This window comes from Talpa europaea (assembly GCF_964194135.1).
Source record: "Talpa europaea genome assembly, chromosome: 11".
Classification (NCBI taxonomy): domain Eukaryota; kingdom Metazoa; phylum Chordata; class Mammalia; order Eulipotyphla; family Talpidae; genus Talpa; species Talpa europaea.
Window position 1 is genome coordinate 18,893,466 of NC_140078.1, and position 24,879 is coordinate 18,918,344.

Here is a 24,879-nt window from a genome sequence, read left to right on the forward strand (position 1 = left end):
GACACACTTGTGGGATTAGGCGATTAACACCCGCCTCCTCACTAAGCTGTGAACTCCCCACTTCCCAGCTCGCCCATCCTGACTGGCGCCCTCCCACCCTGCCAGAGAGACCACGCCTTCCAAGAGCCGACTGGAGGGCCCAGGGAGGCTGAAGCCAAAAGGGGTCTCGGTGAGCACCTAGGTCCGCCTCCTCGTGTTGTAACAACACTAATAAAAATGATCATAATTCCAACAATAACAATAGCTAACACTTCCCACGTGCCAGGCGCTGTGCTTTCCAGACACTGCTTTCTTTAGTCCTCGAGATAATTCCATAAAGGGAGGTTCAATCATATCCTCATTTTATAAAGGGCAACTGAGGCTGGGAGAGGTTGACTCGCAAACCCTCTGCTTCCTGCCCCCCAGGCAGGCACTGTAGCTAACCACTGGGCAACACTGCCACTACAGGGGGATGATCAGGGGCAGGAATTTCAACCACAGTGAACAACACAGCCACAGCAAGGCAGTGACAAGACTGAACTAGGTCGAGTTTCCACATTTTAGCTGTGTGACCTTAGACAGGTCACATAACCTCTCTGGGCTCTGCTTCCTCATCTATAAAACAGAGACAAACACAGTCCCCTTCATCAGAGTGGTTCTTCACAAGAGGGAGGCTGCAGGGCCTCCTGAAGTGTGGTGGGGAACATGACATGCCATGAGGACAAGATTCTGGGGGCCTCGACACAGTGGATTTCAAGGCCCCCCATGTGTGAACACCTCCTCCAAAGCCAGTCCTACAAAACTGAGCTATGCCTGAATCTGAGATGACCCAGGCAGGGCAGGGTGAGTGGACTCGTAAACACCCATCCCAGGGAGCCCCAGGGATCCTGCACCCCCCTCCAGAGAGAGGAGACAGCACGGTGGGCAATTAGACCCAGGGGTCCTGGGGTGTGTAGTGGCCAGTAGTAGGGGCACCAGAATGCCCCAAGTGAAGCCCTGAGCCCCAGGGACCCTGAGTGTCCCAGCCCTCCTGACACCTGCTCCCCCTCGCCCCACGGGCCCTGGCAGTCGGAGCAGGGTGTCTGCTGGCGCCTCCCCTGGGCTGTGCCAACCTCCCTGTGCCCAGACAAAGCCCCCTCCCCCTGGCCTCTGGGGAGGGGGCGGGTGGTGAGGGAGTTGACAAAGGGAGCCAGTGGGGCTGCGCCTGGGGCTTGTGCCACCCCCTCCTGGACCTGCCCAGAGCGCCTACATCCCCCTCCTGCCACTTGGCCGCTCGGCTGGGGCGCCCGGCACCGTTGCTATGGCGGCAGCTCTGGGGAAGCTGCAGCTGGGTAATTATTGCGAACATCCATCCTGCCTCCTGCCCGCCCCAGAGAGCAGGGGAGCGAGCAGCCAGGGCCAGGGCAGCCCCTCCTCACCCGCCGGGTGGCCGCGCCCCGACCTGGCATGACGCCCACCGAGGTATGGAGGGGCGGAGAGCTGTGCAGGCTGCAGGGGCAGACAGGCAGGTCAGGTCCAGCAGGGGCCAGCAGGGGGCTGACAACAGACCCCCCACTTTTACCCCTGTCTCCCACCTCTGGCCCACCCTTGGAGCTGACCAACCAGACCAGAACTTATTTTTTCTAGCTATGAATACACGTCACACAGCACCAGCCGAGAGCCTCCTTTGTTCAAAGGGAGTCTTTGCTCGGTCTTTTTGGGGGCAGTGGGAGCCAACAACAACTGGTCTGGGCTCTGGCCTCTCACACAGGGACTGTCCTCGGGTGAGGAGGTCCCCCGTCCCCCTGCTGTGGGCCTCGCCTCCTCCTCCTCCACCCCAGAAGCTCGCCCTGGCCCTGGTGTCTAAATATAGTTCATCTGGCTGAGCTTGAGGTCACACCCGCTCCCCACAGCCTAGGGTGGCCATGAGCAGGGTGGTGAGCGGTGTCCATTGTGCAGGCACCCCAAAAGTGTTTCAGGAGTCTGGTGGTGCTGGCACCTTGCTGGATCAAGAGCCCCACCCATGAAGCAGGCGTTCCTCGGCCCTCTGAGCTTGGGGCCACCAGCCACCACAGGCCAGGAGCTCTCCCCGTCCAGGAAACACAAAAAAAGGGGCCCCCCTCCTGCAGACTGGAGGCAGCATGGGAAGAGGGGTCTGAGCGATGCTTGATGTAAACTGAGGGAGGAGGTCCAAGCAGAAGCGAGAAGGCCTGGGCACAGCCTGGGCCTGGAAAGGCCTGTTGTAGGTCATGGTGCGGGGCACACCACAGGCGGGACACAGGGCTGAGGAACCATGAGAGGCCACCCAGCAGGCCAGGGGCTAGCTGACCACAGGGCCTCTCCTTTGGCCCTGCCACCCTTTGGGGTCTAATTGGCCTAGACACTGGCAGAGCACACCCAGAAGGCACTTACAGGGCAGAGCCATCTGGATCTGTGATTTCCAAAGACCTCTGGTGACGGAATAGGAAATTGAGGGGCAGGAAGAAGGTGGGAAGCTGACAGAGCGAGGGACCACAGGTGAGGCCAGGCCACCCTGGGGGTAGCAGGTTGAATGGGGGCTGAGAATGATGGAGGGCTTGGCCTGCTGCTCCAGATTTACCCAGGGGATTGGGCTGCTATGTCCCCTCTTCAGACCTCGGTCACCTAGAGCTGACCAGGGCCCTGAATAAGAGGATGACATGAGAAAACAAGAGGGGCAATGTTTGCTAAAGAGAACCCAGCCCTTGAAGGGCCTCAGGGATAAGGTGCCTGATCCTCTGTTAGGGCAGGGGCCTTCTGGGTAGAGGCCATCCGGCCCTAATGGCCTTTGGACCTCACACTTACAGACAAGGCAATAAATCTTCCCTATTGGCTGAGGTTTTCCATCTGCAAAGCTCTTTCCCACCTAGCACCTTACACTAGCTACAAACAAGCCTGGTACTAGGTTGGCAGGGAGGCGTCCGAAACCTGAGGACACTGAGGCTTGGATACTTGATTTGCCCAAGCAGAGAGAGGGGGACAGGGTCATGACGTCAAGTGCCCCTTAAGTGGAGGAACCATGCACGGGTCACTCAAGCTACAGCTGGAGAGTGTCAAGAGCAGAACTTGAACTCTTGACCCACCCCATGGCTCAGAGCTGCTCTGTCCTGAGTCTGAGGTAGCAGGAGCTCCAGGCTGGGCCAGCTCCACTCTTTATAGCAGCGTGTTTTCTGGTAATAGAAAAAGAGAGGCAGGGGGCTGAGGACAAACAGAAATGCCCACAGAAATACCCAATAGGGTCTGGCCACTTCATTCTAACAGAGGGGTAAATGGAGGCTCTGACTGGGCCTGAATCCCAAGCACCTCCTCCTAGATCCTGGAGTAGCCAAGACTGGGTTGGGGTGGGGAGGTAATGTCCCATTGATCCACAGGGCTCTGTGGGGTCCAGCTATCTGTGTGAAGCCTGTGGGGTTTTCATTTGGAATGTGGGAGAAAGAACTCTGGATGCAACTTCAGGAGTGAGGGTTCTAGGTTTAGTTCCACAACTAACTTCAGCTCCAGGGACTTGTGGGTCACTGGGTTAAAGCAACTTTATGAGGAGAGGTGAGGAGAGAAGGCCACCGCCAGCCCAGCATCTGCAGGAATCTCAATAGTGCAAATGACCACAGGCGTGTGCCGAAGCCATAAATGAAAAAATGAAGTGAGGCCCCCTAAAGAGTGCCTGACACAGGGTTAGGCTACAAGACACACACCATATTTTAATTATTGTTCTTGTCCCTCTGCACAGTGTCTGTCCTCGGTTCCTGACACTATCCTCAGAATGACTCTATGACTAGTGTTATCTCCCTTTTAGACACTAGGGAGTAGAGGTGCAGATGCAACTATCCATCCATCATACGTTTATTCATCCATCCCTCCGTCCATCATCCGTGCATCCATATGTATGCATAGCTCATCCATTATACATACATACATACATACATACATGCACATTTCTCCATCCATCCATCCATCCATCCATCCACCCATCCACCCATCCACGCACCACCCATCCAACCATCAGCCTTTATTCATTGACCTCTCAACCTTAATCCATCCATCCATCACACTGCTTTCTCCCTCCCTCCCTCCCTACTCCCTTCTTCCCTTGCTTCCTTCTTCCCATAGGGCAGGCCCAGTGCTGAGTTCAGGGCATCCTGGGTGAATCATCAGCCCCGCTCCCACCCCTTACCAGGCTCCCAGTCTAGTCATTTTCTTTATCTATAAAATGAACGTCCCAGTGTCCATCTTCTGGAGGTGATGGCAGAGTAAGCTCACAGGCGTGGAATGTCAGAGCTGCAGCAAATGTATCAGGAAAGACGATGTCATTGATATAGCTAATCATGAGGGTGGTGGTTAGTTGCAAGCTGGTCCTGGCATTCGCAATGGGTGGAGCAGGCCTGGTGTCCCAGCGCCTGTAGCTGCGCACAGCACACCATGACCGGAGTAGGCTTTCTCCTCTCAACGCGCCAGTTCACTCCCACCTTGGGCTTTGCTCAGGCTGCTCTGCCCACCTGAAAGGTCCTTCCCTTCCTCCCCACTCTCCACCCGTCTCCCCCCCACACCCACGCGCATGCCTCTCCAGCCTTTGTCTGTGCAGCGCCTCCAAGGCCGGCACTGCCTCATAGTGCGCAGCTTACATCCTGTGTTACAGGGCCGGGCTCTGGGGCTGCAGAAGCCCGAGTTCAAATCCCCCTCCTTCTGACCCTTGCTTCCACTTTCTGGGTGGAGGTTACTGTAGCACCCACTGTAGGGTGTGTGCCCCAGGCCTGCGGGGGTGCTGGGCATGCCCAGGAGGCACCTTCTGAGGAAAGGCTGTCAATGAGGTTCTACTTCTCATTCCCCCAGCTTTCTACCCTCAAGCCTCCCTTCTATGTTCCATGCTGCCTTCACCAAACCACATCCTTCAAGGAGGAACTTAGAAGGGGTGGTCTTAGATGGGGAGAAATTTGGGGAACAGAGGACTTCTACTTCTTCTCCCTGAAGATGCCCCAGACTGGAAGCCTCTCATCAGCAGGGCCGGCCAAGAGGGTTGGGAAGTTCTCTGAGAGCCAGCTTTCAAAGCCAATCCAGTGGAGGGTCTGTGACTTCAGGAGTACATCCAGGAGACGGCTGATGCAAAGGTGGCCCCGATTGGCTCAGCATGGCGATGGCGCAGACACAGGGGGCCGCTTTCTGGGCGAGTGGGGCTGTTCTCAGGCTTCTTGGGGCTTGTTAGTGCTGGCCACGAATTCTGCACCCATCCCCTTCACAGGTCCCAGGGGGTTACCCAGGTGCCTCTCCTGGAGAAATTGCTCAAGTCCAAGATAAGGTCTGCCCAGGGTTGTTTGTGGAAGCAAAATAATGGAAACAGGGCCTCCCTGCTGGCGCAAGGGGTTAAGCACAGCACTATGAAGCAATCCGCAGCCTCTGCAGCACAAGTTCGATCCCTGGCCGGCCAGGGAGCAACCCACATGGTGCAGCAGACCTCTCCTGACTCACCCACTGCTCCCCTCAGCAGTGTATTTCGTCAGCCTGACTGTTTTGTTCCCCACACTGTCTCTGGTGAATTCTTTCACCCCCTGCACCTCTGGCCTGTACCCCAGCTCTTGTATGCATAAATAAGTAAAATCTTTAAAAAAAAGTATATTAAAAAAAAAATAATGGAAACAATTTAAAATGTTCCTCCATCAGGAACCGAAGGAACAAAGGGTCGGCTTACTGTGGAATACGGCATGGCTGTTAAAAAGGAGGTGGCTGTGGACCTACTGGTACAAAACACTCTCCTGGGCCCAGCCAGTGGAATAGGCATCTGCAGAGCAAGAGTCCCAGAGTGTTGGCGCTGCGGGAGGGGCACTTGTAAGCCCTGCATACACACCTGTATCTAAATGACACAGGTAGAAAGAGATAGTAGTACCAGTACAGACTATGTGCATGACAATGAAACCTTCAAAGCCACATCCACCAATTGACAGTCATGTTTCAGGGGCATGGGCCTCTGGGGAGGGGGATGTAGAGGGAATTATATGGACTTTTCTTTGCTCTGTTTTGTTAATGTTTGAGACACTCTGCTGTTGAGGATATTTTCCTGAAATATTCAGGATATGGCACTTAAAACTAAGAAAGAGGGCCTCCCTGGCGGTGCAAGGGTTGAGGCTGTCTGCAGCCACTGCAGCACAAGTTCGATCCCCAACAAGGGAGCAACCCACATGGCGCAGCAGACCTCTCCTGACTCGCCGGCTGCTCCTCTCAGCAGTGTACTTTGGTCAGTCTGCCTGTTCTGTTCCCCACTCTGTCTCTGGTGAATCCTCTCACCCCCACACCTCTGGTCTGTACCCCAGCTCTTGTATGCATAGATAAATAAATCTTAAAAAAAAAAAAATAAGAAAGAGGAGCCCGGCTGTGCAACTGGGGGCTGGAGGGAGGGCTGGGCCAGCAGCTTGGGGAAGCAGGGTCTATGGGGGCCTGGCCTGCGGGTTGTCTCATGTTGCCACTCCTGCTCCCCAGGTCAGAAGCAGAGGAGTCAGGTTTTGGCAGTGGCAGCAGCAGCAACGGCATAAGGTCCCCTCACCTGTGAATCCTGGACCCTTTACTCTTCAAGATGGGCCCACATTGAAGCCCATAGGTGTCTTTCCACACCCATCTAGGGCCTGGCTGGGGGAGGGGAGGAAGCCCTTCAGGGAGCACTTCCTGGCTGCTCCTAGCTAGGTTCTTTCCCCAATCTGTAACTTTGACCTTTAAACTTTGTTCAGGGTGGGGCAGGAAAGAGAGGGTGTTTCAGCCAGATGACAACAAAGGGTTAAAGAAATTCCAGGGACTCCCCGGTGGCACAGCGCTGGGTTGCGAAGCTGCCCGAAGCCTCTGCTGCCCCGTTCCATCCCCGGCTGCTCCCCGGCCACCAGAGGAGGGTCCCACATGGCGCGCAGACCTCTCCTGCCGCCCGCTGCTCCCCTCAGCAGTGGACTTCGGTCCTTCTGCCTGCTCTGCTCCCCGCTCTGGCTCTGGTGAATTCTCTCACCCTCCCGCGCTTCTGACTGTACCCAGTGCATGTATAAATAAATAAAAAAAAATCCTAAAAAAAAAAAAAAAAAGAAATTCCAGCAGTGCAAAAGGATACACAGTGCAGGAAGCCTTGCCCCACCTTTGCTCCCGGGTCACCCAGGTCCCTGCCCAGGAGACACTGGCAGGCACCAGAGAGCGTGTCCGTTCCTTCCCTCCCCTGATCCCACTGAAGCACACGTCACCACGTGTTCCCTACTTAGCTTTTTTCACCAAAGATATGTATCTTGAAGCTTATTCCATCGCAGGGCGTCTAAGCTGGCTCGCTCTCTTGCAGGCCTGGATTTCCATGGCATACACAATTCTTCAATATTCATGTAATCAGATCTAGAATTCTGGTGCTGTGCTTTCTGCCTTTCCTGTATGCTACCTTCTGCCTTGTTCAACAGTCCTGAGAGTCCAGGACTGGGAATGAGGATTGGTCACCAGGAAGGAAACTGAGGCTTAGAGGAATGGACATTCTCCACATCCTTGCCTGAGCCTGCCACTGAAGCCCACTCCATGACGAAGACGCCACAGGACCATGGTAGCTGGCGCCTCCTCCAGGCCTCCCAGAACAGAATGTGGGTCTTCAGGGAGAGACCTGGGCCCGCAGACCCAGCTGCCAGCTGGAGAGCAGCGCTTGCTGCAGCAAGTAGCCGTGGTGGTCCCTCCTTAACCAACCCTGGGCAGGAGCAGACACTCAGCAAGTATTTAGGTAAAATGAATGAAAGAATGAAGTACTGACATTTATTACTCTCTTTTTATAGATGGGACAACAAGCACGGACCCTCACTCAGGGTCACACAGTTCAGAAGCAACAGGGTCAGGATTTGAAACCAGACAGGGAGTCTAGAGAGAATGCCACTTTCCCCTCTTCTGATATGTTCTTTTCTGCATTACCTATCTGTGCTTCCTAAGTCTGACTACTCAGATCAGCCCCCCAGGTAGGCCCCTCCCTCATTGCATTGCACCCTTGGGCCCAGCCCAAGAGATCTTGCACAGAGATCTTACACTCTTGTCCCCCACTCCTGGTTTGGGGCCCTGCTATATACAACCTCACTGTCTCCTTGGCCTAGATGCTCATCCAAAGTCCGATCTCTGAGTTTCAGCTCTCCCCATGGACTTCATTTCATTTGTTCATTCATTCATTTGTCCAACTCTTCATTTCTTTGTTTAACAAAGATTTACTGAAACTGAAATGACCAAACTCAACCTCTGGTACTGGAAATTCAAAGATGATGAGTCCAGCCTGGTCGTTGTCCTCTGGGACAAAGGAAATAAGATGAAGAAACAGCCTCTAAGCCAGTGAGATAGCTGCTGGGATGGAAGTAGCCCAGGCTCAGCTGAAGGGGGGGTGTGAGGGTTCTAGCCTGGGATCCAGAAAAGCTTCCTGAAGTTGGTTATGTGGGAGTCCAGAAAGATGAAGAAGAGTTAGCAAGGCTGAGAGAAGGGGAGGAGAGAATGTTGGGGGTGGGGGCCTGGATCACCTGGGACACCGGAGCCTGGAGCTAGGAGAAAGCGTGAACCGTTCAAAAAGTGCAGGTTATTCCTTACTGCTGGGCCCCGGGCTGTCCTGGGAAGCCCCACCCTCTCTCCCGCTGCCCAGCCAGCTCTGTGAAGAGATTCCAAGAATCTCTTGTCTAGGAATTGATAAAATAATAATAATAATAATAATAATAATAATAATAATAATCAGCGATGTGGACATGGAATCACGCATATGTGGGGGATGTTTATCACTGTGCTATTTTTTATAGCTAGCAAGTAAAAACAATCTCAGTTCCCAGCCATGAGAAATGGCCACTTTAGCCAAGAACTACCACTGGTGGGAGTCACCTGAGGGCTTAGAAGTCAGGTTTTCAGGAACAATTTAATGTCATCTGAAAGTGAGTCTGATGCGATGTTAACTAAAAACCAACAAAATGCAAACTAGTTTATTATTCTAAGTTAGGATGCATACGTGCTCAGATACACATGCATATGTGCAGACAACAGATTAGGAAGACAGGTGCCAAATGCCTCCTGTGGTTATCTCCAGTGATGGGCCAACCTAGGGGTTGTATTTCCTTTTTAAAAATAATTTCCTGTGTTTTCTGATTTTGCAACCATGCACCAGTCTCACTTTTATTTTCAGAGAACCGAGTCTAGGAGACAAACCCTGTGAGACCAGGACTCCCTTGTCCAGCCTCTTCTGATCCGTAGCTCCCAGCCCACGGAGCGCCCTCTCCTGAGTGCCAGCCTCTGTGCTTGGGCTTCTGTGGGGTCCCTGCCTGCATTCAGAGCCCTTGCTCTGTGGCCACCGGAGACTGGGTTGATGCTCTGAGATCCCTCCCTTGGACCCTGAGCTGCTGGAGGTAGCTGCCGTTTCGCCAACTTCCCCAGATGCTTCACACAGACACAGAATTTATTTTCATTTATCCTCCCCCAACAATTTATTTTTAAAATGTCTAACAAGCTACATAGGGGCCTTCTTGGTGGCCAAGGGGGTTAAGTTTCAGCACTATTACTGCAAAAGCCCACCAAAATGGCCTGAGTTTGATTCCCAGCCAGGGAGCAACCTCTCCTGACTTGCCCGCTGCTCCCCTCAGCAGTGTACTTCGGTCAGTCTGCCTGTTCTGTTCCCCACTCTGTCTCTGTCTGGTGAATCCTCTCACCCCTACCCCCGCACTTCTCGCCTACACCCCAGTTCTTGTATGCACAAATAAAAATAAATCTTTAAAAATAAAAAATAAAAAAAACAGCTACAGAAAATAGTGCCTCGAACACCATAACTAATCTCTTTACTTACTCTCTCCCCACTGTTTGCTGACTCTCCCCGGTCTGTCTGCTGACCCAGTGTGGACATCTGGACAGTGCTGGGATTTGGAAGGTGCTCGCTGCCCCCTAGAACGAAGGAGAGAAGGATGGAGTTGCTGGTGTTGCTCCCCTCTCTCCTCAGCCCCGCAAAGAACCTTGCACAGCAGAGCCGGGCTCTTTCCAAAATGTGCCTGTGGGCGCTTTGCCCTCCTGCTTGGAAGCCAGCTGCCCAGGTCAGGCCAATCTCTTCTCGCACACCCTGCCATCCCTTCCTGCCTTGTACCCCGGGCCCCGGAACACAGTCCCACACCGGCTTGGAGATCTGCGCTTCTTGCTCGCCTGGCAAGGCCATCACTTTGCTCTCCTTCCCTTGTCCCTTGGCATGGAAGCAGCGCCTGTGAGAGTAACTACCTGTCTGGGTTTGCCCAGGACTTTCTGGTTGAGCACTGATAGTCCCCCATCCCCAGAACCCCTCAATCCTGGACAAATCTAGAATTGACTCTTATGGGGACACATGTTTCCCCTCACTTCTGGGGATACCTGTTTGTGAGCCACTTGGGGCAGGAACCACTCTGTCTCCCCCTCCCTATGCCCGTGCCCACCAAGGCAACAAAACAGGCCCAAGGGAGTGTTTGCTGATGGAGACTGATCACCTGGAGGAATTAATGAATGAATGAACGAATGAATGAAGGAATGGATGAACGATAACTGCATCTCTTTGAATCTTTGTTCAATTGTCACCTTTTTTTTAATTAATTAATTAATTAATTAATACAAGCACTGGGTACAGTCAGAAGCGCGGGAGGGTGAGAGAATTCACCAGAGCCAGAGCGGGGAGCAGAGCAGGCAGAAGGACCGAAGTCCACTGCTGAGGGGAGCAGCGGGCGGCAGGAGAGGTCTGCGCGCCATGTGGGACCCTCCTCCAGAGGCAGGGGAGAAGCCGGGGATCGAACCAGTGCCGCAGATGTCTCGGGCAGCTTTGCCACCCAGCGCTCAACCACGGCTCCACCAGGGAGGCCCAATTGTCACCTTCTTTATGGGGCCTTCCCTGTCTGGAACAACAGCCCTCACCATTCCAGCCCCCTGCCTCCCTGCTGGATGAGCATCCCTGGCATCGACCACTAACTGACATTCCCCGTCACTGTTCACTCCCACTTGTGTCTGCCCTACCAGGCAGGGCTTTGTCTGTTTTGTTTGCTGCCACACCCCCAGTGCCTAGAACGGAATGGCAGGTGCTCAGCAGGTTATTAGTGGAATGAATGAATGTGTGAAATGAATGCATCTTCCTGCAAAAGGTGACCTGCTTCTCACAGACTTTTGTGCAAGACATCAGCACCCACTGTGTCAACAGGTAGGGAGGAATGTACGAAGCAGGGGGTTGCTTTCTCAGGAGGCCACAGCGAGTAAGTGGGGAGTCAGAATTAGTTTCTAGAGCTCACTGTTACCTGGAACAGGGTTCAGAGAGATGGAGCTGTGGTCACCAAACTGGTCAGAGGGGAGCCGCATTCACAGCAGGGCCTAAAGGCAGCTTGTGTCTCAGTGGGCAGCCAGGTTGGAGTGGGCGCTGAGGGGGACCCAAGAGAGGTGGGCAGAAGGCAGAACACAGAGGGGGGCCTCCCTGGTGGCACAAGGGGTTAAGTCGCAGCACTATGAAGCTATCGCTGGCCACTGCAGCACGAGTTTGATTCCAGCCAGGGAGCTACCCACATGGTGTAGCAGACCTCGCCTGTCTCGCCTGCTGCTCCCCTCAGCAGTGTGTTTCAGTCAATCTGCCTGTTTCAGTCAATCTGCCTGTTCTGCTCCCTGCTCTGTCTCTGGTGAATCCTCTCACCACCACCACCCCCCACCCCGCCCCTCTGGCCTGTACCCCAGCTCTTGTATGCATAAATAAACAAATCTTTAAAAAAAAAACAAAAACGGCAGAGCACAGAGGTGTGGGGCCAGTGCCAGTGGTGCAGAGCGGCTGCCTGGTACTGGGGGACAGGAGAGAAGGGGTCTGGCTGGGGAAAGGGTTGGATGGTGTCCCTGCTTCCTCTCCTATCTGATAATTGGGCGTGGAAGCCACAGAGGACTGTCTCCCGTCCCCCATTAGAGTTGGTCACCCACCTGCCTGAAGAGGGCCATACAAAAGCCCCTCTCCTGGGCCCTGACTTCCCCTTCGGACGCCCAGCTCTGGGTCGGGAGATAGCACGGCTCATTTCCGCAGAAGACAAATCTTTTCCAAGCCGTCCCTCCCAGGGCAAACCTGACAATGAAGCCCAGATCTACCCTCAGGTGTTTGAACAGGGCAAGTGACTGAGCCACCCAGCCTCAGTTTCCCTCTCGGTCATAAGGGGTTGCTAACAATCATTACGAGGGTGAGAGGAAAGGACTTGAGGAAATGACACAGCAGGTGCTTGGGAAGGGTGGTTTCCTTCCGAGGCGGGTGATGACGCCCTCCTGGGCTCCTTCAGGGTCTACCCCTGACCCCCTCCCTACTTTTAAACTATGGCTGTCTGGAATCAGGGATTGGCTGGAACATGCAGGACAGAAGTGAGCCGACCCTGGGGCTCACGCCAGGACGAGCGTCATCGTGACAGGGTCTCCGCCTGCAGAGTATCTTCCTCGGGTGGGGGTGGGGTGGGGGGTCTGTGGCAGGTGCCGGGTTTTGATTCCTTGGTCTTCACGGCTTCCTCCTGGCAGAGTCCTCTGCCAGCCCCGCCAGGCAGCGGCCACGGCCCTGAGGGGTCAGGCTGCTGACTGGAGGTGGGTGGCAGGGGCACATTTGGGTTTTATGTGGAGGTGTATTTATTGACATGGAAAGATGCTTACATTATATTTAAGTGGAGAAGCTGCAGAGAGGGCAATGGAGTGTAACGTGGGAGCGTGTCATCAGAATGTTCACAGTGCTTGTCTCAGGTGACGGGATTATGGATGTCACCATTTTCTTGCTTTCTTCTCCTGCTTATCTGTATTTCCTAATTTTTTTTTATAGCAGCAGTATTGGGATATAATTTACATATCCTGCAATTCACCCATTAGTGTGTCATGCAATGGTTTTTAGCATAGTCACAGAGCTGTGACTATACTTTCAAATATCACTCCCCCCAAAAAAAAACCCCACAAAAAAATGGCCCATCCCCGGTGGCGCAGCGGTTGAGCGCTGGGTTGCGAAGCTGCCCACAGCCTCTGCAGCGTCGGTTCAATCCCCGGCTGCTCCCCGGCCACCGGAGGAGGGTCCCACATGGCGCGCAGACCTCTCCTGCCGCCCGCTGCTCCCCTCAGCAGTGTACTTCGGTCCTTCTGCCTGCTCTGCTCCCCGCTCTGGCTCTGGTGAATTCTCTCACCCTCCTGCGCTTCTGACTGTACCCAGTGCTTGTATAAATAAATGAAAAACAAAACAAACAACAATAAAAAAAAACAATGGCCCATCCCAGTTCTAACAAACCACCTTCTGTCTCCATAGATTCGTCTACTCTGGACATTTCATACAAATGGATTCAGACAGTATGTGCCTTTGGGTGGGGCTCTTTCACTTAGGAAGATGTCTTCATGTTCCTTTCCTATTGTAACGCATACCAGTACTTCGTTCCTTTTCATGGCTGAGTAATAGTCCATGTTATATTTATCAGTTCATCATTGAAAGTAACAGTTCATCATGGAAAGTATCAGTTCATCATTGAAAATAACATTTTGGTTATTTTCACTTTTTTGACAATTATGAATAATGTTGTTATTGACATCCGTGTAATTTTTGATGTCAATGTGTGTTTTCAGTTATCTAGGGTAGATACTTAGGAGTAGAATTGCTCGTAACTATACCTCAGTAACTCTATGTTTAAACTTTTGAGGGGCTGTCAAGCTGTTTTCCAAACAGCTGCCCCATTTGACAATCCCACCAGCGTGTTGGAGGGTTCCGATTTTCCCACATCCTCACCAGCACTAGTTATTACCTGTCCTTTTGATTATCACCATCCTTGTGGGTGTAAAGAGGTATCTCATGGGGGTTTGATTTGCATAACCCTAATGACTGATTATGTTTTTTTATTGGCCTTCTATATGTCTTCTTTGGAGAAATGTCTATTTGGATCCTTTGCCCATTTTTTAAATTGGGTTTTTTGTGTCTTTATTTTTAAGTTATTGGGAATAGAATTTAAGCCTTGGTCTGGACTGTGTTCTACTGTCAAGCAGTAGACCCCACACTTGCATGATCCCACCCTGTCTCCAAGAAGGTCGCAGTACCCTGGAGTCCTGCCCATCCTCTGGGCGGGAGAGGCCGGCACACCCGCTGCAGGAGCAAGTCCGGCCAGGGCCCAGCCCACAACAGATGCACAGCAAGCGTCTACAGATGGACAACTCTATCTCTAGGAACCGGTAAGCCAAAGAGGAAGAATACCCAGGCCGAAAATCAGCACCCCAGGAAGAAATGGCCGCGGCCCCTCTCCAGGAGGTAGAGATAAAGCTCTGAGAGGCCAGAGGCCACCACTGCAGCTGCCTCTTCGCCCTTCTCTGCCGTGGTGACTTATCTGCCTGTTTGTATGCTCCTGACTGTTGGCTCGAATGAGGCTGCGAAGGGGAAGCCTGGGGAGATTAGCAGAGAAGTGGGGGGCATATCTGTCTGGGAGGGGGACTGCAGTGGGTGTGCAGGGGTAGCAGCGGGTCAGAGGAGAGCAGGGGCATGGTGGAGTGATGCCACCGCCCTGGCTGCAGAAACCCACTAAAACCCACCAACAGTATCTTGAAAATCCACCTCTGGAGTTTGGATCCTGGATTCTAGTCCCAGCCTCATCATTTCCTCGCTCTGTGACTCAGTTACCCTCCGAGCCTGTCAGATAGAATGGAGAATTCTTACCCACAGGGTGTCTGCAGGCCCTGGACTCAGAGCCAGAGGACTGTCACCCTGTGAGATGGAAGCCACAGACTCTCCCAAGAACCCTTGAGACCAGCACTTGTGGGAAGGTTCACCCTCAAGCAGGAGCCTAAGTGTGCAGCTGCTGAGCTGGGGCAGCTTTGCCACCTCCGTGGTAAAGGCAAGCCACAGAGTGGTCACAGAGTGGTGCATAGCTCCTCGCTCAGGCAGCCTGGGTTCAAGTCCCAGTGCTACCACTTACTTGCTCTGGAGAGGCAAGGACTGCCTTTCTGTGCCTCAGTTTTACCCATTAGAAAACGGAAATGACAACAGAGATACTTTACAGAAAGGCAGTAAAGATTAAATGTTTTGATATAGGTACAATATGGATTCAAGTTTTAGCTTTTTTTTTTAAAAAAGATTTATTTATTTAGGCATACAAGAACTGGGGTACAGACCAGAGGTGTGTGGGAGTAGGTGAGAGTATTCACCAGAGACAGAGTGGGGAGCAGAGAGGTGGATCTACTGAAATACACTGCTGAGGGGAGCAGCCGGTGAGTCAGGAGAGGTCTGTTGCACCATGTGTGTCACCTCCCTGGCCGGGGATCAAACTCGTGCTGTAGTGGCTACGGATAGCTTCATGGTACTGTGACTTAACCTCTTGTACCACAAGGGAGGCCCCAAATTTTAGCTTTAAAACAAAGACTAGACCATCTTCTAAATCCTTTTAACTTATTTGGACCCCACATCCCCCCAGATTCCTCCAGAGTGCCCAAGTGCTTTAGCTGTGGCAGGTGGAGGAGGGGCAGGTTCTTGACAATTTTGCCATTTTGCAAATGGCCCCCCACACTCACGAGGTGTCCCAGAACAACCAGGAAGGACACCGTGAGTCTCCAGGCTCAGCTGCTGGTGGCAAGAGACATGCTCTTAGCACTTCAGAGAGGCTTGGAAGGCTCTGAGAAGCCCTGCAGAGAAAAAACCCAGAGGATGTTTCAGTTGGTGTTTCCCAAATTTGTTTGACCATGAAAGCCCTTTTCTGCTCAATATCAATTTAACACCTTGCTGGAAGAAACTGATGGTCAAAATCATTTCTAGCTCTTCGTTTCTGCCTCACTTAGGAAAGACAGTTTTTCTAAAAATCATCATCCCCGTTTGAGAGGCGCCCTCCAGTCTATCGAGCTCTTTCACACTCACCCACAGGAAAGCACGTGCTCCAGCCATAAGCTCTCAGGCCCCAGCTCCGGGAAAGCCCCCTCTGGATGCCCACCTGGCCGGAGGGGGTGGCCCAGCTCCCCTTTCACCTGTTGCAGCCGTCTTGGCTCCAGCGGACCAGATGGCGCACCCAGAACATTGTCAGGATGGAAGGTTGCATCTTCCAGGAAGCTTCTAGAAAACAGAAGTTGCCAGAAAAAGAGCTGCTGTGGCCGAGGGAGGCAGCCAGCCTTGAGCAGGGAGGTGTGGGCCAGATCGGGAGCCTCCTGGCACCTGCAGAGGTGACCTGTGGCCACTCCTTAGTAAGGACAGCACCCCTGATTCAGTCCTGGCCTTCGGAACGGAGGCAAACAAGCGAGGGGGACGTCTCCACCGCTTGGTTATTGCCTAGGATTTGGGCACCTAGTCTGGACGGGCGTCCCCAGACCCAGGGTCTAGGTGTAACAGGAGTAGGCTGACGTGGGCCCATGGTTTACGGAACAGCCAACCAAGGTAGAGGGTCAGGAGAGGAGCCGCATAGCCAGAGGCGAGGGCCTCCCAGGAAGGAGGGTCAGGCAGGTGAGTTACCCCAAGGATTAAGGCCGGTGGTGGGTGTGAGGCGTCTGCAATGGAGAGGAGAGGTCCCAGGGACGAGAAGTCGGCCCCGGTGCCAGGGGACACTGCCTTCCCGGGTTTCGGCACCAAAATGAAAGGTTCGGTGCAGTAAAGAAAAGGAGAGCCAGGCTACATTTCTCAAAGGGAGGGAAAGTTTATTGTGCCCTGCACCCCTTTCAAATAGTCTCTCCCATCTCCCTGGAAATGTCTCTGCGATTCTAGCATTTGACAGCCAAAGTACATCTCCCAGACGGCAAGAACATAGAACCAGTGCCAAAGTGTGCCTCAGGCCTGTGGGGTTTGGGAAATGAGATTAATCAGTTAGTCACGGGGAATAGTGACATCTATTGAGCACCTACTACATGCTGGGCCTTGTATGAGATGTTTTGTCTTTACACTGAGCTCTCCATTCTGCTAATAACCCCATTTTATAGATGAGGAAACTGAGGCTCTGAGCGGTAAGTTAATATGCCCAGGGAACTGAGATTCTTACCTAAGAGCTCCCTGCTTCAATGCACCTGGCTGAGGTTGCCAACAATTATTCATTTCTGACCCCAGGCCCCCTGCACATTGTTAGTCCAGGTTCTCAGGCCTGCGGCCTGCGCGGGAAAAAGGGGATCCGAGGGGAGGCTAACACCATCCAGGCCCTGACTGTCTGGTCCACATTGTAGTTGAAGAAACTACAATTGAAGTAGAAGAAACTACAGTTGAAGAAACTACAGGCATTTGGGCCTGTCAGTCAATGCTTGGAGAATCTGGTTGGTTCAGCCTCCCCAAATCTGATCATCCCTATGCATATGTGTATGGAGCAGGGGGTGGGGTAACCGGGAGAAGGAGATGAGGCAGGCAGATAAGTCAGTTTTCTGAGACTGCTAAATGGAGAGCCGGCCCACCAGCCTGAGGTGACCCTGCCAGCATAAAGACCTCCCCAGGGACCCAGCCTGAGTCAGCACCTGGCTGGGCCCTTATCTCTTTGTCCTTCCTGCCTCCTCCTGGCTTCAGCCTCCTTCCCTGCATCCCGCCCCTCTGGCCCACCGGCCTCCGCCTCGCAGGGTCCTGGCACTCATTCAGCCTGGGTGGGGATGGGGGTGGGCAGGGGAGGCTGGGCCCATGACACAAATCTGTGGAAACCTTTCCCTTCTCCCAACTCCCCAGAATTCCTGGGTCTGCATGTGGCTGTGGTGTGGGTAGAGGATGGAGGCAGGGCCCCACCCCCACTGTCCTGGGGAGCACCTCACCTGCACTGTCAGTTTGGCTGCAGGGAAGGAAGCCCTGAGCTCCAGGCCCCTGAAACATCCCTCTGCAGCAGCGCTCCTCCGCCCACCCCTGGAAGAGCACAGGAGAGTCGGGGGGAGGAACCCCAGCATCCCTTGGCACCAGACACCTCTCCCTCCTGCTGCTCATCCTCAAGCCTTCCTCTCCATCTTGGGGGGGGGGGGGGTAGGGCAGAGAAACTAGAACAGTGAGGCAGGGGGATGGGGCCAGCCTCACTGTCTGCAGGCCTTGGGAAGTGGAGGGTATAGGAGTAGTCCACAGCCTGTCAACCAGCCCCCTGTTTCCCTGAAGCAGGGTGGGGCTGGTGGCCCTGGGAGCAGGTCCCATGCCCTTGTGGGGCAGAGTCAGGGCAACCGCTGCCCAGGGCAGCCAGCTGTACGCAGTGGTCTCTGGCTCTGTCTGGGCGCTGCGCAGGGGTCCATGCTGTGGCTTCAGGCAAATCAGCCACACGGGGGTCTCAGGCTGGAAGTGTTGGAGCAGTGACTTGCCCCAGGCCCTGCAGTAGGCAGCAGTGTCAGGCTGGGTCTGGCTGACTCAGAGCTGCGGTCCTTTCACCCCTGCAGAGTCCCCTGCAGTGAGGAGTCAGGCTTGAGCTCTGGCCTGAGACCCCTGAACTCAAGTCCTGGCTCCTCAAGCTCCTCGCTGGGTAACCAGGGGTTGGTTTCTCAGCCTCTCTGTGCCTCCATTTCCGCATCTACAAAGCTGTTAGAGTCCTTGAGTCCATGCCCTGTGCTAGCTGTGTGCCATGGGTGAGTGATTGAACCTGTCTGTGCCTCTGATTGAAAACAAAGCGCTTGCTCTACACCTGGCAAGAGTCAGCATGAGGATTAAGAGACCACAGGGTCGGTAGGGCCTTCTGGCAGGTGGTGCCTGAGGCCCTTGGCGGCTGCAATTGTTGGCCGGTGTTTGTGGTCAAGGGGCTGCCATCAGAGAGGTCCCTGGAGGATGCCAGAGGGCAGCTCTGGGGAAGGCAAGTGGGGGGTTTCCTAACTTTCCCCTCAATGTTGTTCTGTACCCTCAGAATTTTGCATGACACACGTACACTCTTACTATGATCACACTCGGTGACTGTTCAAAGCTGCTCCCTTGCCCGACCAGGGTCTTGCTCCACCAGCCCCTGCTGCAGGCTCTGCCCACTCGTCTGCAGCCGCAGCCAGGTGCTACCCAGGCCCTGCCTTTTGGAGGGATCCATGTCTCCCAGCCAGACCCCAGAAGGCCTCCAGGCCATGAGGGTGTCTCCTTCCAAACACACAACATGAGCTGAGTCTCGGCTCTCCCAGTCTCCCCTGTAAGTGAGATGAAGGTCCCTCCCTCATGGGGTGACCGTAAGGACTGAAATGAGCTACAAATGCATGGAAAATGCTAGTTACTGGCCAAGCCTCCCTCCTGTCCCTTGAGAGGGCAAAATGATGCCAATGCATCCTTGAAGCAGTGCTCCTAGACCCCCATCTCCTCTCTGGCCACCCTGCAGAGAACCCCCAAACAAATGGCAGCCTCTGGGCCATTGCAGGTGCTGTTCCCACCTCCCTCCCATAGACCTTCCTTGCTCTCCACGTTGGCTCCTTTCCCATCACTCAGTTTCTCTCCAGTGTTGCCTCCTCAGAGAGGCCCTCCTAGACTATCCTGCCTGAGTGGTACCCGCACCTTGTTCTCGCCACCTCTTTCCCCTGTTTACTGTTTTTCCGTGGTGTTTACCCACTGCCCAGATTGTAATTTTGTCTTTAAACTAAACTTTAGGGAATAATTTTATTTTTTTAAGATTTTTTTTTTATTTACTTATGCGTACAAGAACTGGGATGTAGGCCAGAGGTGTGGGGCGAGGTGGGATGAGAGGATTCACAAGAGACAGAGTGGGGAGCAAAACAGGCAGACTGACTGAAATACACTGCTGAGGGGAGCAGCGGGCGAGGCAGGAGAGGTCTGCTGCGCCATGTGTGTTAGCTCCCTGGCCGGGGATCGAACTCTTGCTGCGGAGGCTGGCAATAGCTTGATAGCGCTGAGACTTTAACCCCTGTGCCACCAGAGACACCCCTAGGGAATAATTTTAGATTCACAGAGAGGTTGCAAAGTCACAAAGGATTCCACCAAGTTTGCCCTAATGTCAGCCGGTTACTTAACTGTGGTGCTTTTGCCAAAGCTAAGAAATCAACACTGGAGCATGGCCGTGAACTAAACGGCAAACTTTATTCAGATAATATTCTACTTCTCCTTTATTTATGTACTCGTCTTCACTGCCTCCCCCGCTGGAAGGTAAACTCTGAGAAACAGGGAGTTTGCCTCTCTTACTCACCACCAACTCCCTCATACCTGGCAATAAATACTGGCTGGTAAATGAGAGGAAATAATGGCAAATATAGCCAGCGATGGCTCCCTCTGCCCTGTTCTAAGTGCCTGAAACATTGTAAGTCACTTAATCCTCATGACAACCCAGGTGTGAGCTGTGAATGGTGGGCAAACTGAGGCACGGCCCAGCTTGGTGCTGGCCGGTGGCCATGCAGAGGGTCACTGCCAGAGTGGACAAGCCCCAGCGCCTCCCTCAGGCGCCAGAGTGCACAGCGGTCCTCCTGCGCCCTTAGTCCCTGTCCCTTCCGTGGCCGGGCTGAGACCCCTGTGTGGCTGATTTGCCTGAAGCCACAGCATGGACCCCTGTGCAGCGCCCAGACAGAACCAGAGCCCCCCACATCCAGCTGGCTGCCCTGGGCGGCGGTTGCCCTGACTCTGCCCCACAAGGGCATGGGACCTGCTCCCAGGACCACCAGCCCCGCCCTGCTTCAGGGAAACCGGGGGCTGGTTGACAGGCTGTGGACTACTCCTATGCCCTCCACTTCCCGAGGCCTGCAGTGAGGCTGAGGCCCCCGCCCCCACTGCCTCCCTTTGCCCACAGGCTGGGCCTAGGCCTCCAGGATGTGGCCGCTGGGGGAGGCGGGGTGGGGGGAGGGCCCTCTCCATCCCAGAGGATGCGGCCTGCTTGGGGGAGCTTGCCGGGCTCTGGGCCGGGAGGAGAAGGAGGAGAAAATGGGCGTCCCGTTCCCCACGTGGGGTGGGAGCAGCATGGAAGGTTATTCCAGTCTTTTCCCAACACCAGCTGGAGAGATGTCCTGGCACCTCCACAGCGCAGAGCCATTCTCGCACAGCCGGGCAGGCGAGGGCCGGCGCCCCACGCAGTCCAGGCCGCCAGCGCCAGGCTGGCACACACCCGCGGCCCTAACAACGTTTGCTGAATGCCTTGAATACAAGCGTCGATGCCCAGAATCTCCTTGAGGTTTCAGCCAGGCGTGCCCACCCCCGCCCCCAGCCTGTGGGGGACAGGGGACACCATGAGGCGGTGGCAGCCTCAGCGACAGAGGCAGGCAGCTCAACCCAGAGCTGGGGGGTGGGGGTGCCTGGTGCTTGGCTAATTAAACAGTGACTGTGATGAATCGGGGAGAGGCTGCTGCTTGCTAATTAAAGGTGCGGGCGTCTTGCCTGGCAAGGGTGGAAGGCAGGAGCTGCTCCGGCACCATGTCGAGGACCCAGGCCAGCAAGGACAGCACTGGGCGAAAGCCCCCTCCGCTGGCTCTGGGCATCCCTTCCACCCTCTGGCCTCCCAGCAGGGCCCCACGGCCCCCTCCCCACTTCCCTATCTCTCCTACCCACCTTGCTCCAGCCTGGGGCCTGGGACTTCCCCTCCCCACCAACCCAAATTGCCTTCCTGATAAGGGCCCAGTTGGGGAGGAGCCTGTTGGTGCCCAGTGTCTGGGCTGGTAGGTGGGCATCAGTTTCAGCCTCAGAGGTGCTCCCTTGCACCCCTTCTTCCCAAGCCCCAAATTTGGGCACATGAATCCAACCAAGTCAGATGGTGACTCTAGGGAGTGAGAATTGTAGATTTTGAGACACCCGACATTAGGCATCACCCAATTTCCCCGCCCTCACCACCAGGACGTTGGTGGGGTCCCACCACCCAGGTGCTCTTGTGAGTGTGAGAGGTGGAAGGATCGTGCTCCTTCCTGGCCTCAGCGCTCCAATCTATAAGAGAAGACTACAACGAATGCTCTGGAAGACCCTTGGAGACTCGGATACGGAGAACGAAGAGACCACAAGCAGAGCTGCCTGTCCCTGCCTCACATCGACCTGAGGGAAGGGGTGGCTCAGGGGCTCCAGGGGCCACACACCTGGGTTTGAGTCCCAGCCCCACCATTTGCCAGCTGTGTGCCCCAGGCAAGGCAGCCAATGGCTCCATGCCTGTTTCCCCTTCTGCAAAGCTGGGGATGATAATCCAGGGGGGTTGCTTAGTGTCATTTTTGGTCTACAGAACAGGTCTGGAAATGTTGGGGGGCTTGGGTGGTGGAAACTGCCTCTCCTCTATGAGACCTGTGTGAGGACAAGGATGTCCCGTCACCTTCCTTCAAGGCTCTCACACCCTCTCTGACCTCAGCAAGATTTTGAGGGAAGTAGAAGAGCAAAGAAGGGCATAAAGGGAATGCCCAGTGAGGTTAAGTGACTGACTCGAAGCCACACAGCTCCGTCGGGGCAGAGGCAGCCCGGAGCCCTCGCGGTGGCGGGGAGAGGATGGGGCTGGGGTTCCAGTGGAGACATCTGTTGAGCTTCTTCTGTGCTCCAAGTCCTGAACCAGCCATCATGGAGGGGGCCAGGGAGAATATGAGAGTCCCTCTGCCTTCAAGGGAACCCAGCCTGGAAGGGTAGAGAAAAACAAATTATGAGACTGTATCTGGGGGAGGAGGGACTCCGCCGGGGGCCTGAGAGATACTGCTTTGTCTTAGAGATCTGCTTGCAAAGCAAAGGTTCTGCTTCTATTTGGGGGAGAAAATCAGCATTGGGGGAGTTTGGAGGGGGTGCTGATAGAGTCCCTCTGGTGCTCTGAAGAGAGTCTTTCACAAAAGGAGCCAGATGCTCTGCTCAGGCAGTACCAGGTGGTCCTTATGTCTATGGTACCTGCATCTGTGATTGTGGGGTCTATCACTGGAGGAGTGTGGGGGTCCCGGATGCTGTGGTTTCAGGACTTCACTGACCCCACCAAGAATCCATCTACCCCTAGTATGGGTTGTGACGTGCCCCTTCTAGGCAGCCAGCCACCCACAGGGATGGGACTTCCTATTGCCTGGCAAAGCAGTGGGGGAAGGATGCAGATCCAATAAGAGGCTCAGAGATAGTGGGAGGCTTTCCAGGCTGAGAAATTCAAGGCTGTCGGCCTAATGCTGGAGCACCCGGGTCTTAAAGAGCCAACTCAAAGCGAGTAAGGATGAGTGCGAGATTGCTGGCTTTGTGGATGATGTCTCCAACTTTCCCTGTCTAAGCTCAGAACTCAGCCAGCAGAATGGGGCAGAGGGGTTGGGCAGGTGAAGCCACAGGAAGCATATATAATACAAGCAAAGCTGGCAGCTCATGGAAAACACACCCTACCTCACAACCTCCCCTGGGCCCCTTGTGCCAGAACTGGTCAAATACTAGTCTGGGGCACCCTCTGGTGGTCATTTTGGGCAATGGTGCAAGCTTATGCTGGTTTAATGACAGGTGGTCAGAGTTGGAGGACTTCAGGGTAGACTTCCTTGTCATTGCACAGATGGTGAAACCGAGGCACAGGGAGAAAGTGGCTTGCCCAGAGTTTGACAGAAGTGGGTCTCAAGGCATCTCCACCAGGGGAGGGAAGACTGAGTGTCCAAGAGGTTCAGTCCCAAGTGACTGTGGACAGCTGCACCACACGCAGAAGAGCAGATTTGTGATGAGGCATGCAGTACTTCCCCTCCCTGGCCTTGGGTTCCTCACCTCCTAACCCGAGCAACTACATTGGCCAGGAGTGAGGGAACTGGATCTCCCTCTCATTAACCTGCTAAACGTCAACCTTTCAGGCAATCATAATGTGAACCTTCCAATAGTGAGTATGGAAATAAATGGTCAAAGACTGGTGCTTTTTCTCTGAGACCAGGAACAAGACAAAGACATCTATTCTTGTCACTTCTGTTCAAAACTGTTCTGGAAATTTCCAGCCAGGACACTTGGATAAGGAAAAAAAAAAAAAAGGCATGCAGATTGCAAAGAGAGAAGTAAAACTATCTCTATTTATAGATGGAATGATCTCGTATATAGAAAACTCTATGGAATCCACAAAAAAAAAGTGTGAGAATCGATAAGTTCAGCAAGGTTGCAGGATATAAGATGAATATACAATATAGAAATGTATTTCCATACATTTGCAATGAACACTTCAAAACATAATTGAGAAAATAATTCCCATTAACATTAGCACCAAAGAAAATTAAATGTTCAAAATAAATTTAATGAAAGTATAAAATGTAAATTCTGTAAACTATAGAATGTTGTTGGAAAAAATTGAAGTATGGTTAAATAATGAAAAAAACACCCCATGTTCCTGGATCCAAAACCCAATATTAAGGTGGCAAGACTACCCAAATTGATTTTCAGATTCAACACAATCCTCATCAAAATTCTAACTTGCAAAAATATGCGAATGGAAAAAGATTTATGTATGCCTATGTATGTAGAAGAACTGTCCACTAATTGCCAATCCATGTAACCAACTAAGTGCTCTTCACAGATAAAAAGATGAAGAAATTGTGGAATATATACTCTACTGAATACTACACAGCTGTGGGCCTTTCCTGGTGGTGCAGGCGGTTGAGCACCACGCTGTGAAGCTGTCCGCAGCCTCTCCAGTGCCAGTTCGATCGCTGCCGACCAGCGAGGGTCCCACATGGCAAGCAGACCTCTCCTGTCTCACCTGCTGCTCCCCTCAGCAGTGTATTTCTTTAGTGTACCTGTTTTGCTCCCCACTCTGTCTCAGGTGAATCCTTTCACCCTCCCGCGAATATGGCCTGTACCCCAGTTCTTGTATAAATAAATATTTTTTTAAAAATACTACGCAGCTGTGTAAAAGATTAGTGGCTTTGGGGACAAAATGGATGGACCTCAAGGTGATTATGCTAAATGAAACGTAGATTTCAAATTGTTTCACTCATCTGTGGAGTGTAAATACCATAAAAACACACAGGCAAAATACAGCAGGAATAAGTCTTGGACTTAATGAAATATTTAAATGGTTACCAGAGAGGAGGTTGGTAGAGAGGGCATTAGCGCAACTCATTTGGTGGAGGGTGAGGGGAACACATGCAGATATGGAAGAGCAAAGATGTAACTCCAAAACTAAAATAAAATTTAAAAAATTTCAACTTGCTTCTTTGCAG

General features: G+C 53.4%; 1 protein-coding gene across 1 annotated transcript; it reads right to left on the bottom strand.

Moving 5' to 3' along the window:
- Nucleotides 1-21,074: 21,074 nt before the first annotated feature.
- On the bottom strand, nt 21,075-22,296 carry LOC311179449 (uncharacterized protein C20orf203; the record flags this gene model as incomplete). Its single annotated transcript, XM_084246656.1, is given in 5 exon segments — nt 21,075-21,191; nt 21,193-21,265; nt 21,267-21,367; nt 21,369-21,420; nt 22,166-22,296. Coding segments are annotated over 5 exon segments (474 nt in total).
- Nucleotides 22,297-24,879: the final 2,583 nt, after the last annotated feature.